Source organism: Desmodus rotundus, chromosome 13 (assembly GCF_022682495.2).
Source record: "Desmodus rotundus isolate HL8 chromosome 13, HLdesRot8A.1, whole genome shotgun sequence".
Lineage (NCBI taxonomy): Eukaryota > Metazoa > Chordata > Mammalia > Chiroptera > Phyllostomidae > Desmodus > Desmodus rotundus.
Window position 1 is genome coordinate 40755352 of NC_071399.1, and position 16286 is coordinate 40771637.

The window sequence follows — 16286 nt, forward strand, 5'->3', positions numbered from 1 at the left end:
GCCCACTTTGCTTGTGGGTAGCAGGGGAAGTGACTGAAATCTGGCAGAGAGAGTGGAGCAAGCATCATTGTTCCTTCTCAGACCCCTTCCCCACATATGTCCCAGTGCAGCGACGTGGGTTGCCCCAACAGGGTGAATACCTAAGGCTCCACCCCTTTACGTGACAGGCACACCAAGACAAAAAAAATTACCCAAATGAAAGAACAGACCAAAGCTCCAGAAAAAATACAACTAAGCAACGAAGAGACAGCCAGCCTATCAGATGCACAGTTTAAAACACTGGTAATCAGGATGCTCACAGAATTGGTTGAATCTGGTCACAAACTAGATGAAAAAATGAAGGCTATGCTAAGAGAAACAAAGGAAAATGTACAGGGAACCAATAGTGATGGGAAGGAACTGGGACTCAAATCAACAATGTGGACCAGAAGGAAGAAAGAAACATCCAACCAGAACAGAATGAAGAAACAAGAATTCAAAAAAGTGAGGCGAGGCTTAGGAAACTCCAGGACATCTTGAAACGTTCCAACATCCGAATTATAGGGGTGCTAGAAGGAGAAGAACAAGAGCAAGAAATTGAAAACTTATTTGAGCAAATAATGAAGGAGAACTTCCCCAATCTGGCAAAGGAAATAGACTTCCAGGAAGTCCAGAAAGCTCAGAGTCCCAAGGAAGCTGGACCCAAGGAGGAACACACCAAGGCACATCATCATTACATTACCCAAGATTAAAGATAAGGAGAGAATCTTAGAAGCAGCAAGAGAAAAGGACAGAGTTACCTACAAAGGAGTTCCCATACGACTGTCAGCTGATTTCTCCAAAGACACCTTACAGGCAAGAAGGGGCTGGAAAGAATTATTTGAAGTCATGAAAGGCAAGGACCTACATCCAGGATTGCTCTATCCAGCAAAGCTATCATTTAGAATGGAAGGGCAGTTAAAGTGCTTCTCAGACAAGGTCAAGTTCAAGGAGTTCATTATCACCAAGCCCTTATTATATGAAATGTTAAAGGGATTTATCTAAGAGAAAGAATATAAAAAATATGAACAGTAAAATGACAGCAAACTCACAGTTAATAACAACCACACCTAAAACAAAATTAAAAGCAAACTAAGCAAACAACTAGAACAGGAACAGAATCACAGAAATGGAGATCACATGGAGGGTTAGCAGCAGGGAGGGAGTGGGGGGAGAAGGGGGAAAAGATACAGGGAATAAGTATCATAAATGGCAGGTAGAAAATAGACAGGGGGAGGGTAAGAATAGTACAGGAAATGTAGAAGCCAAAGAACTTATAAATACAACCCGTGGACATGATCTAAGGTGCAGGGAGAATTCAGCGGGGGAGGGTATGCAGGGTGGAGAGGAATAAAGGGGGGGAAATGGGACAACTCTAATAGTATAATCAATAAAATATATTTTAAAAAATAAAAATAAAAATAAAAATTGCTAAGAATTTTCTAGAATAAAAAAATAAAGATTGATCATGGAGGCAAAAGGACAGATATAATAATGTACTTTTTCTAGGTATTTCAAAATTATTTCTTTAAATGAACCACCATGATTCTTACCAGTTCTTATAAAAATTCTGGTAACTACATGACTTAGCATTACTCTCTACAAATGGAATAAAAACAACAGAGATTATGATGTAAAGGGCAAGTGTAAGCTCACATTGAAAATATATTTAAGATTTTTTACACTAACATTTGAAAACAAAGAAAATGTTATTTGGTACAGGAGATTATTTATCTGTGTATATGCCAAATTCATTTCATTTTTAAAATTTATGAAATGTTATGTAAAAACTTATATAGATCTACTTATAACCACATCTTCAAAGTAGTCTCTAAATATGAAAACAAACTGGTGGAATGTTTTCTTATACAAAAATTCTAGAACAAAATACATGGAGTAGGACCAATGAGAAAGGGTTGTCTATATTCGAGAAAGAAAATCTCAAACAATGCATATATAATTATTTCTTATTATGCACTCATATGTAATTATTGTTTTTCATTCTTATGTTCATCACCATATTCTTTCTTCGAGAAGAAAAACACAGGCTGGTAATCTCAATGATAGGAATACTATAAGACATTTCCTTCCCTTCACCACAGGCATCTAAAGATGAGACAGTTTTACCTCAACCAAAATGAACATTATTAAGAAAACAAAATGAAAGCACAAACCCCTTTAGATTCAGAATCTTATTCATATCAAATCTTGTATTCCTCTAAAAAATGTTACTTGTGTAATACTGCAAAATCACCATTAAAATCAGTATATTGAATTTTAACACCAATTTGAAAAATACATTAACATCTACGACAGGTAATAAGATACTAAAAATGCTTTCTAACATCTACCCTTAACTCTGTGTATTTTTTGAAAGTGGGTACATTTGTACATAATATTGTGTACACTTTTTTGTCATTTATTTAGGTTCTTGTGATGCCTTCCATGATTCTACTAAATTGTACGATTGGAACCTTAACTGTCTACATATCACAAAAAAAAAAAAAAATTTTTTATCATGTAACAAAAGTATTCTGGTTAGAAACAAATGTATTACTCCTTGTATTAATAAAGATTTACCCACAATCTAGCAGAGCAAATTTTCCACAACAGTGCTACTAATTCTCAGAATTTTATCTAGCAAAATTACTTTGTAAAGTTAGATGCAAGGAGGTACTAAGTAGTTCGTTTGCCTTAGAATCACATTGACGTGGGCTTATTATATTCTATAGGTACAAGATGTGTGAATTTGGCTCTTTTACTTAATCCTTCTGAACCTTAGTTTCCAAACTCATCTGTCAACTGGGGCTAGTAACATCTACCTTCTAGCTTACTACTATCTCATTTAGAGATAATATTTATAAAGCACTTACCAAAGTGCCAGGGGCAAGGCACATATTTTAATAAAATTGACCAAAGTAATCTGTTGCTTTATGAAAATAACTTTGAATAAGCTAAAATAGGTATCAAAAACAACAATAAAACTAACTGGAACAAGGCAGGGAAATCCTTTTCTCACTCTATTGTTTATGGAAAACAATAGTAAAATTAAGAAAGAATATATTTCCATAATAAGAAATTGAAGTTCTTTATCTATAGAACATATCTCTGATTTTTCAACAAACTATGTCTTCTTATCAGTTTTATTGTTTTATCTCTTACATTTAAATCCATTATCCATTTGGGGTTAATTTTGTTATGTAAGTTCAATATGAGGTAGGGATCCAACTTTATTCTTTTCTATGTAGCTACCCACTTGTTCTACCAACAGTTGTTAAAAAGACTATTCTTTCCCTCATTGATTTATCTTGACACCTTTGTGAAAAACCACTTGACTGTACATTGGTGGGTTTATTTCTGGATTCTCAATTCTATTCTGTTAATCCTTGTTTATCCTTATGCAAGTACTACACTGTCTTGATTACAAGACAGTTTTCTAGTAAGTTTTGAAAGGGGAAGTATGAGTTTTCCAACTTCGTAATTTTTTCAAGATTGTTTTGGCTAATCTGGGTCCCTTAAGTTTCCATATGACTTTTAGTTATCAGCTTGGCAATTTCTGATGAAAAATAAAGTTTGGATTCTAATAAGAATTATACTGGGAAATATGCCATCTTAACAGTATTAAATTTTTCAATTTATAAATGTTAGATGCTTTCTGTTTATTTGGATTGTATCTAATTTCTTTTTCAAGAGTCTACAGTTTTCACAGTATGTTTTGCACTTCTTTTGTTAAATTTACTCTATCATATTCTTTTGATGTTTTTGTTGGGGGAATTTTAATAATTTTATATTTGCATTATTCAAGTTAATAAAAATATAACTGATTTTTATTTATTTTGTACCTTGTACCCTTGGTCAAACTTATTTTATTAATTTTAAAAACTTCTCATTGAATTTCTTAGGATTTTACACATATAACAGCATACGATTTGCAAATAGTGATTTTCATAATTTTCACCAATTATAGTTGGTTTGCTGCACAGAACTGCTGTTCAAGAAGTGATCTCTGCCATTTAACTTTTTTTAAGTTTTTAAAAATATTTTATTTATTTACTCTTAGAAATAGGGGAAGGGAGGGAAAAGGAGAGGGAGAGAAGCAACGATCTGTTACAGATACATCAATCAGTTGCCTCTCGCACTGGGGACCTGGCCCGCAACCCAGGCAATCTTTTGGTTCACAGGCTGGTGTGCTCCATCCACTGAGCCAAACCAGGTCTGCTATTTAACTTTTAATATAAATTTTATCAATACATAACTTGAAATTGGAAGAACAAAAAGACTTTGTAATTTAAAACCACAGGAAAGTTTTACGAGTATCAAAAAGTTAGGTTTTCACTTTTATATACAAAGCAAAATCTATTTAGGAACATGAACTGAAAAAAGTTTTCAAAAAACTGAAAAAATTACCTTCCTTGCCACTACTAAAGATTACTTTTGATCACTGAGAGTTTTCTTTTTAGCCATTAGCACAAAAATTCTATTGGAATGAAAAAATTCAGTAGTCTAATGATTGTTGTTATTCTACCAGAGACATTGAAATTAAGAACAAACTGACAGTAACCAGGGGGCAGGTGGGAGGGGATAATGCGGGGAAAAGAGGGAAGGGTTTTCAGGAACATATATAAAGGATACATGGACAAAGTGAAAGGGGGGTAGGATCAAGGGTGGGAGGTGGGGATGGCTGGGGTGGTAAGGGAGTGGTGAGGGAAAAATGGAAACACCTGTACTTGAACAATAATAAAAAAGAGAGACAGAAAAAGTAGTTAACAAGATCTTTAGAAAATTTTCTGTATGTGGCTCACTGTAGGTACCAAATGGTATCTAGGATCATCCACAAGTATTTTATAGGTTATTAGTAGTTAACATGAAGTATCGGGCAAAACAAAATTTAAGTGCATGTACAGTACTCATTTTCCCATCATTGGGAAGGCTCAATTCCTAAGCTAATTTTCTTTGTATCGAGTACTCTGACATTTTTCTTTGAAGTGAACTGTCTTCAGTATGAATTTAGTCTGTCATGTTTAAGATAGCAAATGCATTAATCTTTTTCCTTTATCATGAACTATTGTGACCAGCTTCACATTATGCAAAATAAAAAAAAATAGATACCTTCTTGAGAACTCAAAGGGGAATTGTAAAAATAATATAAACATATATCAGTTTATTTTTTGCTACTTTTTAGTTTATCATCTTAATAAGCTAAATGTTTCAACTTCATGTTTGCCAGGTTTTATACTTCTTAATTAATCCTTAGTCTATTCATTCTGACCTTTGCATTCAGAACAGAATAAAGACTTAAAACACATATAGTATTACACTTCTTCTACTACTTCTTCATTTAACTTTTAGTTCTACCATGCTTTCTTCATTTCCTAAAAGTTTTATCCTCCCTGCTTTTTAATGTTTCATTAAAAATACTAATTTGCATTGGCTTGGTGTATTTACAAAAAATTTAAGTAACATAAAATTTACCATCTTAGCCATTTAAAGTATACAGTTGAGTGGTGTAAATATACACATAATTTTTGTGCTACCTGCTACCATCATCACCAATCCAACCCCAGAATTCTTTTCATCCTGCAAAACTGAAACTCTGTACCCTTTAAACAACCATTCCCCATCTCCAACTCCTCCCAGGCCTGACAACCATCATTTGATTTTCTGTCTACAAATTTGACTACTCCTTTGTGACTGGTTTATTTTACTTAGTATAATGTCACCAAGGTTCATTCATGTTCATTCATTTGGCATGTGTCAAAATTTTCTTACCCTTTTAAGGCTGAGTAATATTCCACTGTGTGTACATATCACATTTTGTTTTCCATTCATTTATCAATGGACGCTTGGGTTGCTTCCATCTATTGGCAATTGCGAATAATGTTGCTGAATATGGGTCTGCAAATATCATCACTCAAGACTCTCTTTCCTTTTTTTTTGATAAATACTCAGCAGTGGAATTGCTGACATATGGTAATTCTAATTTTAATTATTTGAAAAACCACTATTTTTACAGTGGCTGCACCATTTCATACTCCAAGCAACAGTTCACAAGATAAACTGTTTCTCCACATCATTGTCAAGACTTATTATTTTCTTGATGTTGCTTCATAGTAGCCACCCTAAGGGCTGTGAGTTACTGTTCGATTGTAGTTTTGATTTGCATTTTGCTAATGGTTAGTAATGTTGAACATCTTTTCATGTGTGTATTGCCCAATATTCTTTGTCAGATATACATATTTTCTCCTATTCCGTGGGTTGCATTTTCGCCCTGTTGATTGTGTGCTTTGATGCACAAAATTTTCACATTTTGATGTAGACTAATTTACCTTTATTTTTCTTTTGTTGACTAGGCTTTTAATGTCATTTTCAAGAAATGATTATCAAATCTAATGTTATATAGCTTTCCCATGTGCTCTTCTAAGAGTTTTATAGCTTTAGCTCTTACATTTATGTCTTTAAAAGATTTTATTTATTTATTTTTAGAGAGAGGGGGAAGGGAATAAGAAAGAGAGGGAGAGAAACATCAATCTGTGGTTGCCTCTCAAACGGCCCCTACTAGGGGCCTGACCCACAACCCAGGCATGTGCTCTGACTGGGAATTCAACTGTTGACCCTTTGGTTCGCAGGCTGGCATTCAATCCACTGAGCCACACCAGCCAAGGCACATTTATGTCTTTAGTACATGTTTAGTTAATTTTACATTTGATTTAAGGTAGAATCCAACTTCATTTTTTTGTTCTTTCTGTCTATCTATCTATCTATCTATCTACCTACCTACCTACCTACCTACCTGCCATCTATTTTGTTCAATCCCTTCACCTTTTTCACCCAGCCCTGTAATCCTCCTCCCCAGCACTATTTGTTGAAAAGACTGTTCTTTCCCATTTAATGATTTTGGCACTCCAATCAAAATTATTTGACCATATAACTAAGGGTTTATTTCTGGGCTTTCAAGTCTACTTCATTGGTTTATGTGTCTGTGTCATTCCAGTACAACACTGTTTTAATTACTTTAAAATTTTGAAATGGGAAAGTGTGAGCTTTCCAACCATGTTCTTCTTTTTCAATTTTTTTTTTTTTTGGCTGTTTGGTGTACCTTGAGATTCCATGTGAATTGTGGGATGGATTTTTCTATTTCTGCAAAACTCCATTGTGATTTTGATAAAGGATTGCATTGAATCTGTAGATTGCTTTGGGTAGTACTGACATCATAACAACATTAAGTCTTCTGATCCATGAACATGAAATGACATTCTATTGTTCATATCTTCTTTAATTTCTTTTTTTTTTTTGGTGGCAGGTGTTTATTCCCTGCCCACCACCATCACCAAGTGGGACTGCTCAGATACACAAAACACACAGGCGTTAGCAAGAGGGGTGAGAACAGAACCCCTGGCCTCTCAGGGGAAGACAGGGCTCTCTCCCAGTCCTTGGTCCCATGGTGTGAGATGGAAGAAGAGGATGGCTTCTCTTTACTGCCTTCACTGGGGACTAAGGGGGCCTGCAAGTAAACTACCCCTTCTACTTCTCAGCCAAGAAGAAGCCACCTTGATGACATGTTTCATTCCAATTATTACAGTAAGTGGAGAAGGGATTGGCCTGGTCCCAGACATTACAAGGTAGATGTAAATGGTAAAGGAGAAGTACAGTTTGGATTAGGCCATGACTAGGGGCAGGTGATACTTAGTAGGTGTGTTAGGGGAAGATCAGTTACTGGGCTTCTGAGCTTTGTTGCCCTTGGCATAGCAGGAAGGAGAGGGGAGATAAATGGGGCTTATTGTTTGGCATTGATGATGTCCACAAATTCAGCCTTGAGGGATACACCACCCACAAGGAAGCCATCCACATCAGGCTGGCTTGCCAGCTCCTTGCAGGTTGTCCCAGTTACAGAACCTCCATAAATGATGCAGGTGCTCTTAGCCACTGCATCAGAGACATTGGACTTAAGCCATCTCCAGAGCTTTTCATGGACTTTCTGGGCCTGTTGAGGTGTTGCAGTCTTGCCTGTACCAATTGCCCACACAGGCTCATAGGTCAGAAGAACCTTGCTCCAGTTCTTCACATTATCTGCAACGACCTTGGTTTGTTTGAAAATGACCTTCTCATTGATGCCAGCTTCCCTCTCATTAAGCTTCTCCCCAATGCAGGCGATCACTCCAAGTTCCTCAGACAGGGCATGAGCCACTTTCTGCCCAATCTGCTCATCTGACTCCCCAAAGACATGCTTTCTCTCCGAGTGCCCCAGGACTACCCATGTGGCTCCACAGTGTTTGATCATTCCAGGGCTGATCTCCCCAGTAAAGGTCTCATTAGTCACTTTGTAGCAGTTCTGGGCAACCACAGCAATCTTGAGATCTAGCTTCTCCTTGAAGAAGTCAATGTATGTGTTGGGCGGTGTTCAATGTCTGCTGGCACCTTGGCCACGTTCAGGGTGTTGATGAGTTCCCCCAGATTTATCTCCCACCCATTCATCTTCCAGTTCCCCTCCATGAAAAACTTCCTGGAGGGCACCATGGCACTGGAGCCGACACACTGAAGATCGTGATCACCTCTTCTTTAATTTCTTTCAGCAACATGTAGTTTCTAGTGCATTGTAGTTTCCAGTGTAAAAGTCTCTCTCCTCCAAAGGTAAGTTTATTCCTAAGTATCTTATTCTTTTCTCTTTTCTATTGTTAAGTACAGTTGTCTCCATTTTTAACCCCACCACAACCCCCACCCCACCCATCCCCACCTCCTACCCTTGAACCTACCCTCTTTGGCTTTCTCCATGCATCCCGCATACATGTTCCTTCACAGCTTCCCCCTATTATCCCTCTCCCCCATCCTCTCTGGTACCTGTCAGTTTGTCCTTTATTTCAATGTCTCTATTTGTATTTTGCTTGCTTGTTTTGTTGATTAGGTTCCACTTATAGTTGAGATCTTATTCTTTTTTGTGTGCTATTGTAAATGAAATTGTTTTTGCTTTGTATATTTTTAAATCTTATCTACAAATTTTTCTTTTGTTTTAATTTGTTGAATAAATGAATCCTCAGTAAGTTTTTACTTCTGGCATTTTCTAGTTGGGATCAAGAAACTGCCATGCACTTAAAATCTCAGCAGGTCTTATTTCAGTGAAATTATATTATTTTGATTTTCATATCCTGTTTAAATCTTTTTTTTTCTTAAATTCTCATCCAAAGACAAATTTTTCATTGCTTCTAGAGACAGAGGGAGGGATAGAGAGAAACATCGATTGGTTGCCTCCTGTACACACTCCAACAGGGAATCAGTTGTATGCACCCAGACTGGGAATGGAACCTGCAACCTAGGTATGTGCCCCAACTGGGAACTGAACCCACAACCCTTCAGTTATGGGACCATGCTCCAAGCAGCTGAGCCACGCAGGCCATGGACTATTTAAATCTTTTTATAAAAAGTCACTTTTCTCCAAACAAAATGACATTTCCATGCAACTTAGCCTTAAGAAAAGGAATGTAAATTTATATACTATTTATTATACTAACTATATTCTGGGTTCATGCTGGAACTAGAAAACTGACAGAAGCTAAAATAACAACTTCATACCATAGTACAAACACTAAATCTTATTGTAACATTATTCAGTACAGCCACAAATTAAACTAAAGCAGTTCTGTTATGGATATTATGCAAAGGTTTTAAGTTCTTCAAAATAAATGTCACCATAAGGTAAATTTAGCCTCAAAAATGTCTCACAACATGAAATCTCAAGAAAATGTTTTATGAGGCTTCAGATTATCATTTTAAAAGAATGGTTACCTACCACAGCTATCATATGCTTGGAATTATAATTGAAGATGCTCTTCTCTATAACAAAACTAAATGTATCTCAATAACAAAAAAAATGAATCAGGTATCAGGAGTTGATTTAGAATATGGCTAAATCCAGATATGTATTTCCTAATTACCATAAGAGAAAAAGATTTCCATTTACATTCAGGTTCATAAAGAAAATGAAACAAATACATCCAAACAAATAGATTCAAAAGATGAGAGACACTGTAAAAGTTAAAAATTGTTTTAAATATTCATAGAAAATTTCAAGATTACCTCCCATGCAAAAAAAAAAAAAAAGAAAGAAAGAAAGAAAGAAAGAAAGAAAACTTACAGAGAATGTTTTCCCGCTGTTTGATACTACAACAGTATGAACTTCATCATTCAATTTTATTGAAAGCTCCCAGTTAGCCACTTGCAGTCTAACAATAGGCACTCTGGAGTAGAAAGAAAAGAAAAACAGTTAATAATTTCATACTTTTCCCTCTCAGTAAACTGATTTTCTTTTGATGTTAAGTGTGAAGGGTATAACTTCCTGAGACTATATTTCAAGATACTTTATTTTAAAAGCTTCTATCCTTGCAAAAAAAAAAAAAAACAGAGAGATTTAGAAAAAAAACCATACACAGACATTCCAAGGACAACAGCATTCATTCTGAGATAATTGTGGTACCATCATGTACTTGAAGTACCATCACTTATTCTGTGAATTCAGTTGTTTTACTTGTGACAGTTCCTCAAAGATTAACCTTCTTTAAGCCATATTAATTTCTTTTCAATATTTGATTACTGTCCAAGACTTTTTTTAAAAGAACTATAATGCTAGTCTTTTCTGTATTGAGTTTGCAAAAAAACTGCACATAATTAACATGTACAACTCAGTGAGTTTGGACATATTTATTCATTCATGTTACCATCACCGCAATCAAGGTAATAAACATTTCCATCACCTCCAAAAGTTTCCTTTTGTTTTTGGTTTTGCTTGTTCTCATAAGAATACAAACAACACCACTAGTGCTTGCCCTACTTAATGCTGGCCCATAAGTTTTTTGTTGTGTATGAGCAATGTTTTATGGTCCAGGAATATCGGGTGAAGCAGCCAGAGACAAAACCATTTTTCAAATACAAATATTCTACACAATTTTTTTAAATTTACAATATTATAATGATTTTGGAATTAAACTAATTTAAGTATTGCATGTTTACATTATACATAGTTGTGAAGTAATATATTAACCACCAAATATGTAGTATTCAGACTCTGGCCTAAGTCATAGTTCTGAAAAAACATTGTATGTAATGTTTTAATTTAAACTACCTCCTTCCCATCACCTATTTCAAAAGGATTCTCTGAGTATTCAAATTTTTTAAAAAGTGATAGTCACAAAAATCTCTGAATATAATCAAATCACTTCTAGACATAATATCTAATGGGGGATAATTAATCACTAAGGTGAATGTTCTTACTGATCCCACTACTTATTTCCTGAAGATAAAGAAATGTTTTAAACACTATATAAGTAAAAATTAAAGTAAAAAATGCTTCAACAAATCAATAATAATTTACATTGTAAGCCTGGAAGTCTTTTGGGGGGGAATTTGAAGAGGACTGATTTAGAACACAGAGCTTCACACTTGAGAACTGGAAAAACCAACAGGGGATCACGTGAGAGGGAGAGAAGGAGAGGAGAAAGAAAAGAAGGCATGGCACAGAGAGAAGGAAAGGGAGGACAGTCCTTCTGTGCGCCAATTCCTCCTCTATTTTGGCACTCTATTCCACAGGGCATTGTTTGTTTATGTTTGTCTCCCCTGGTGGCCTGTGAGCTTCTAAAAGACCAAGATCATGCCTTATTTTTATGTATCCCAACCCCAGCACAGAGTCGAGAAAAAGGGCTGAGGTGATAGGAGAAATAGTAAAATTTGAGAACAACTATTATGTGCGTAGCTCTGTACAGCAGAGGCCGTGTCACCCAAGGGACACAGCACGAGCCACTGAAGGAGAGTGAACCCTGAACTCCTAGACTACAACGTGACTGCTTTTGGACTTTGTAGATGACCTCATTAGACTTCACTTAGTTTACCTGTAACTGGGATTAACACCCTGACTTCTCAGGGGTATTGTGATGACAGAAATACCCTCATAGCTAAGTTACTGGGCAACATGATTTTCTTAAATCTTTGGTGTTCTTGACATCAAGTTACTCTCCTGCTCTAGACTGTTCCAAGATTTTCTACTTCAGATGAGGTTAAATCTTAACTTATCTACCTTTCAAGTTTCTTAAAAAACAGACCCCTGTCTTTATATCCATTTTTATTTCTGACTATTCTCTGACTTGGTTGGGCCACGTGCTTCAATTGCTTCTCAAACCAAACCAAGTGAAGCTAAGATGAGCAAGAGAAATCAGTACAATGGTTACAGACTCAGACTCTGGTGACTTCCAGTTTGCCATTAATTAGTTTGACTTTGAGCAAACATTCAAGTTTCAGTTTCCTTATGCACAAAATTAGAATAATCACAGTATCTGCATCATAGTGATGTATTGAAGATTAAAGTAAATAATGCATGTAAATGTTAACTTTTATTGTTATGATTAGTCCCAACTCTAGGCCTATATCCTTGTTTTACCTCATAACTGAAATCCCTTTAAGGAAACTGAATTCCTTTTTCTGCTTCTCAAACTAACAGATTTTTCAAGAATATTCTCTCACACATAAACTGTTCCCTGATTATAATACAAACTTCAGTGATCTCCCTCCCACTTAATCTATATCATAGGTTTAATATTTTCACAATTTAGTGGCCCAATGGAGGTAACTATTTCAAGTAAATGTGGAGACACTTTTTAGTTATTCAACAAGCCCCTGTTTCCAGAGGAGCAGGGAATTTGTTGATCCCAACATCCTGTTCGAACCCAAAACACCATTTCCCACAGAAAGCAATCTTACAGCTGATGGTGAGATACAGTTGCTTCTCTTCAGAACCTAGCTACTATTTTTTTTCCACTCTTTTATTTGGATCCACATCTGGTTTGTATATGTTATAACCTCCCCAAGAGGGAACTTGTAGCACAGGGTCTTTCGAGTTAAAATGCTGAGGTCTCATTTCAGCCCATTCTCTTCCTAGCAGTGTCCCAAGGAACTCACTCAATCCTCTGGAACCAAACTTCCCACAATTGTAAGATATGGACCAGAGTAAAGTTGGAGAGGTAACGGGAAAGCTGTTGTTTCTTCTCAGCACATAACCGTGAAGTGACACTCCTCTAAAATTTTTTTAAGGTGATATGTTAACAGGATATAGAAAAGAGGTTTCACTGTAAAAGCAAAACCTTGAAATACTAAGAAAAGTCAGTCAATGTAGAAACTCTTCATGAATTCATTCTTTCACAAAATTTGCTAAGATTTCCTCTGGATTTTCATAACTTTCAAAGTAGTTTTGTTTTTAAATAAAATGGGTGGGGTTGGGCATATAGGCCCAATACAAATATCAATAAGCCCTGCAGTAGAAATGAACTATAATAAACTATAAATAAAAATAATAATACATACTAACCTAAAAGTACATATGCACTATTTCTTCAAAATTATTGAAACCACATTAACAATGATTGATATCAATTCTACCAGCAAAAACATGTTTATAATGTAATAATTACCTAAAGTTATATTTTAAATTTTTGAGAAGAATTACATTTATCCAGTAAATCTAAAATAGTCCCAGAGAAGATTTTTATAAATGACTCTCTAAAAAAGAGGGGGAAAAACTGTTGGAGCTTTACTCAACTCTTCACAGTAATAATACTCAGAAAACAGCTACCTTTACTGAAGTATGTGTCTAAGTGAAAGAGGCTACTATTTAATCAAAAATTTCATCTGTATAATTTAGTAGTTACCTGGAAAGCTGACATAATTTAAGCTACCACTTAAAAACACAAACAACTCCCCAAACAAACAAACAAACAAACAGTGAGTCCTGGCCAGGTAGTTTAGTTGGTTACCACACTGTCCCAATACACCAAGGTCGTGGGTTTGATCCCCAGTCAGGGCACATACAAGAATCAACCAATGAATGTATAAATAAGTGGAACGTCAAAGCAATGTTTCTCTCTCCCCCCTTTCTTACTCTTTCTCAAATTAATAAAAACTTTTTAAAAAGCAGCGAAAAGGAATTCACATAAACAGCTACTCACAAAGCAAATCAAATAATAGCTCTTCCCCAGACCTGTTTACTTTGATTATCATCAACCAGCCAGAATGAAAATGCTCAATAAAATTAATTTTTTCTATATTTTATGACAAAAACTATCACTGGATTGTCACAAATATTAATGTTAATACATTTAGCTTATTGAAACATTTTAGTCAAAATAAAATACATGTAATACTAACTCAAATACATTGCTACTACATGTTGTTTTTTAAAGCAGATTTTATGTGAACATAGCTAAAAACATCTTTAGTTAGCAAGGATTATAAACATCTCAAAGTCATATTATCAGACCCTCAGAAAAGCTGGTTTGCAACTGTGCCATTACCTATTTCAGAGTGAAATACTGAGTTAAAACAATGTTAGTGGTTAAAGAATCATTAAGCAATCCTTCATCATAACTTTTCACAGTAGGTGGTCTGTAAAATGATCAAGAATAATATGCTACATTCCATAGCCACAGAGGTCAGCTTCTGCATAAAAATCCGTGCAAGAAAAAAAGGCCTTCAGAAAAGTGGGCCATTCATCTGAACCAAGTTCAGAGAATTTCCAGCACAGTGAAAAGATATGTTATGCAAGCACACAGATGTATTCAGTGGGGGTAGACAGAACCAGCTACATGGAGACTACAAAGGAGCCCTCCCATGGCTCATGAATAAGTCGAGGAAATGATCAGAAAAAAAGGAGAGAAATGTTTAGACAGATGGCCCGCTTTAAATGCCTGAGACAGGGCATAAGCAATTTTAATGAAACTTTAGATCTAGCATATGAATTGTTTCATATTTCCTCCAGGAAAAAAGAACCCTAAGTAAGACAAAAATTCAGTAATTCACTGAAAAACCCACTTTTGAGCAAGTTGGGATAGAGGAAGAGTCACAAATACAAGTTTTATTAGTGCAATAAATTCATATAAAATTCTTCACAGAGCCATCATCTATCATGATGAATATAAAAAGCATGGAATGAACAGATTAAAGGAATTTTAAACACAAGTCGACTGCCAAACCAAACAAAAACCTAAGCCATATTATACGAGAACTTACAACACTCCAACATTAAAGTTTATCAGTGCAGAAGAAAGATTAAAACAGCATTTTCAGAGAACCTGTTCAAAGCTAGAAACTGTCACAGTGCAGGAGTGGAATTCTGCATATACACAATTTAAAATGGGTACATTCACACATATAAGTCCTTGTAAAACATCATATATCACAAAATAGTGCCTAGAAATAGTTAGGGAACACACCCAAGTTTAGTGTCATTAATATTGCAAATACTTACACAAATAAATTAATCTAGAAATGAATAATAATGTTTTCATAATCATGTTTTCATATTATGCATACCCTATTTCTTTTTTCCACCAATTAGGATTTAAGGTTATCAGTTTAAACTTTGGGCACAACTGGTCGGGAAAGGCAATGTACGAGGTGTGTCCAGAAAGTATCCATCATGCACTATGAAAAATAGAGGCATTTACTGAAAAAGATACAAGTTGATACAAGGAACATTGTACACAGGACAATGACACCTCAGTCTCCTTCAAAGTCGGCACCTTGGGACCTCACACAGTTCTCCCAACTGCCATCAGCTAACCTGTTCTATTTTCCAGAATCTCATCAACAGTCTGAAATCTCTTCCTTTTCAAAGGTGATTTTAGTTTTGAGAAAATCCAGAGATTACAAGATGCAAAATATGGGGTTTAGGGGGGCTGAATCACCTGGGTGATTTGATGTTTCACCAAAAAACTCTGCACAAGCATGAGTGGGCACATTGTAATGATGAAGCTGCCAATCACCAGTTGCCCATAACTGTGGCCTTCTGAATCATTTGCATAGTTTCTGCAGAGGAATGTTCAAGCTTAACACAAAATTTGATGCAGATTAGTTGCTCTACTCGCTCAGTCATTTTGAATGCGGTAGCCACACAGTACACATGGTCACTCAACTGTGTCTATCACCCCCACTGACTAGAAGAGTGAAGTCATCATTGTTCACACATGTGCATCCCAGTCCACTCCCTTGGCTGCCAGATTACATCAATGTTACTTTTGTTATATTAACAATGGTTGAACTTTTTTCCAGACAGACCTCAAACTACAGCCATCAACTCTGCATGCTCTAGTGTCTGACTGACTACTGAGCACTGAGCACCAAAGCTATCAGCCTTGTGTCTCAGTTTCCTTCTCAGTGAGACAAAGATAATAAACACACCCAACTCATATGTTGACTAAATGAGATAAAAGAAATGGAATGCTTAGACCAGTGCTTGG

The 16286-nt window shown here is 35.7% G+C and overlaps 2 protein-coding genes across 3 annotated transcripts in view; both read right to left on the reverse strand.

Moving 5' to 3' along the window:
• PCCA (propionyl-CoA carboxylase subunit alpha) overlaps positions 1-16286 on the reverse strand; it is a 473714-nt gene that overhangs the window by 154684 nt on the left and 302744 nt on the right. For both annotated transcript variants that reach the window (XM_024578839.4, XM_024578842.3), the window contains exon 19: positions 10145-10247. In XM_024578839.4, coding sequence (XP_024434607.2) covers positions 10145-10247 — 103 coding nt within the window. The remainder of the gene's footprint in view (positions 1-10144; positions 10248-16286) is intronic.
• On the reverse strand, positions 759-8772 carry LOC112321426 (triosephosphate isomerase). Its single transcript, XM_053916422.2, is given in 2 exon segments — positions 759-8415; positions 8418-8772. Coding segments are annotated over 2 exon segments (738 nt in total). The 5' UTR covers positions 8533-8772; the 3' UTR covers positions 759-7792.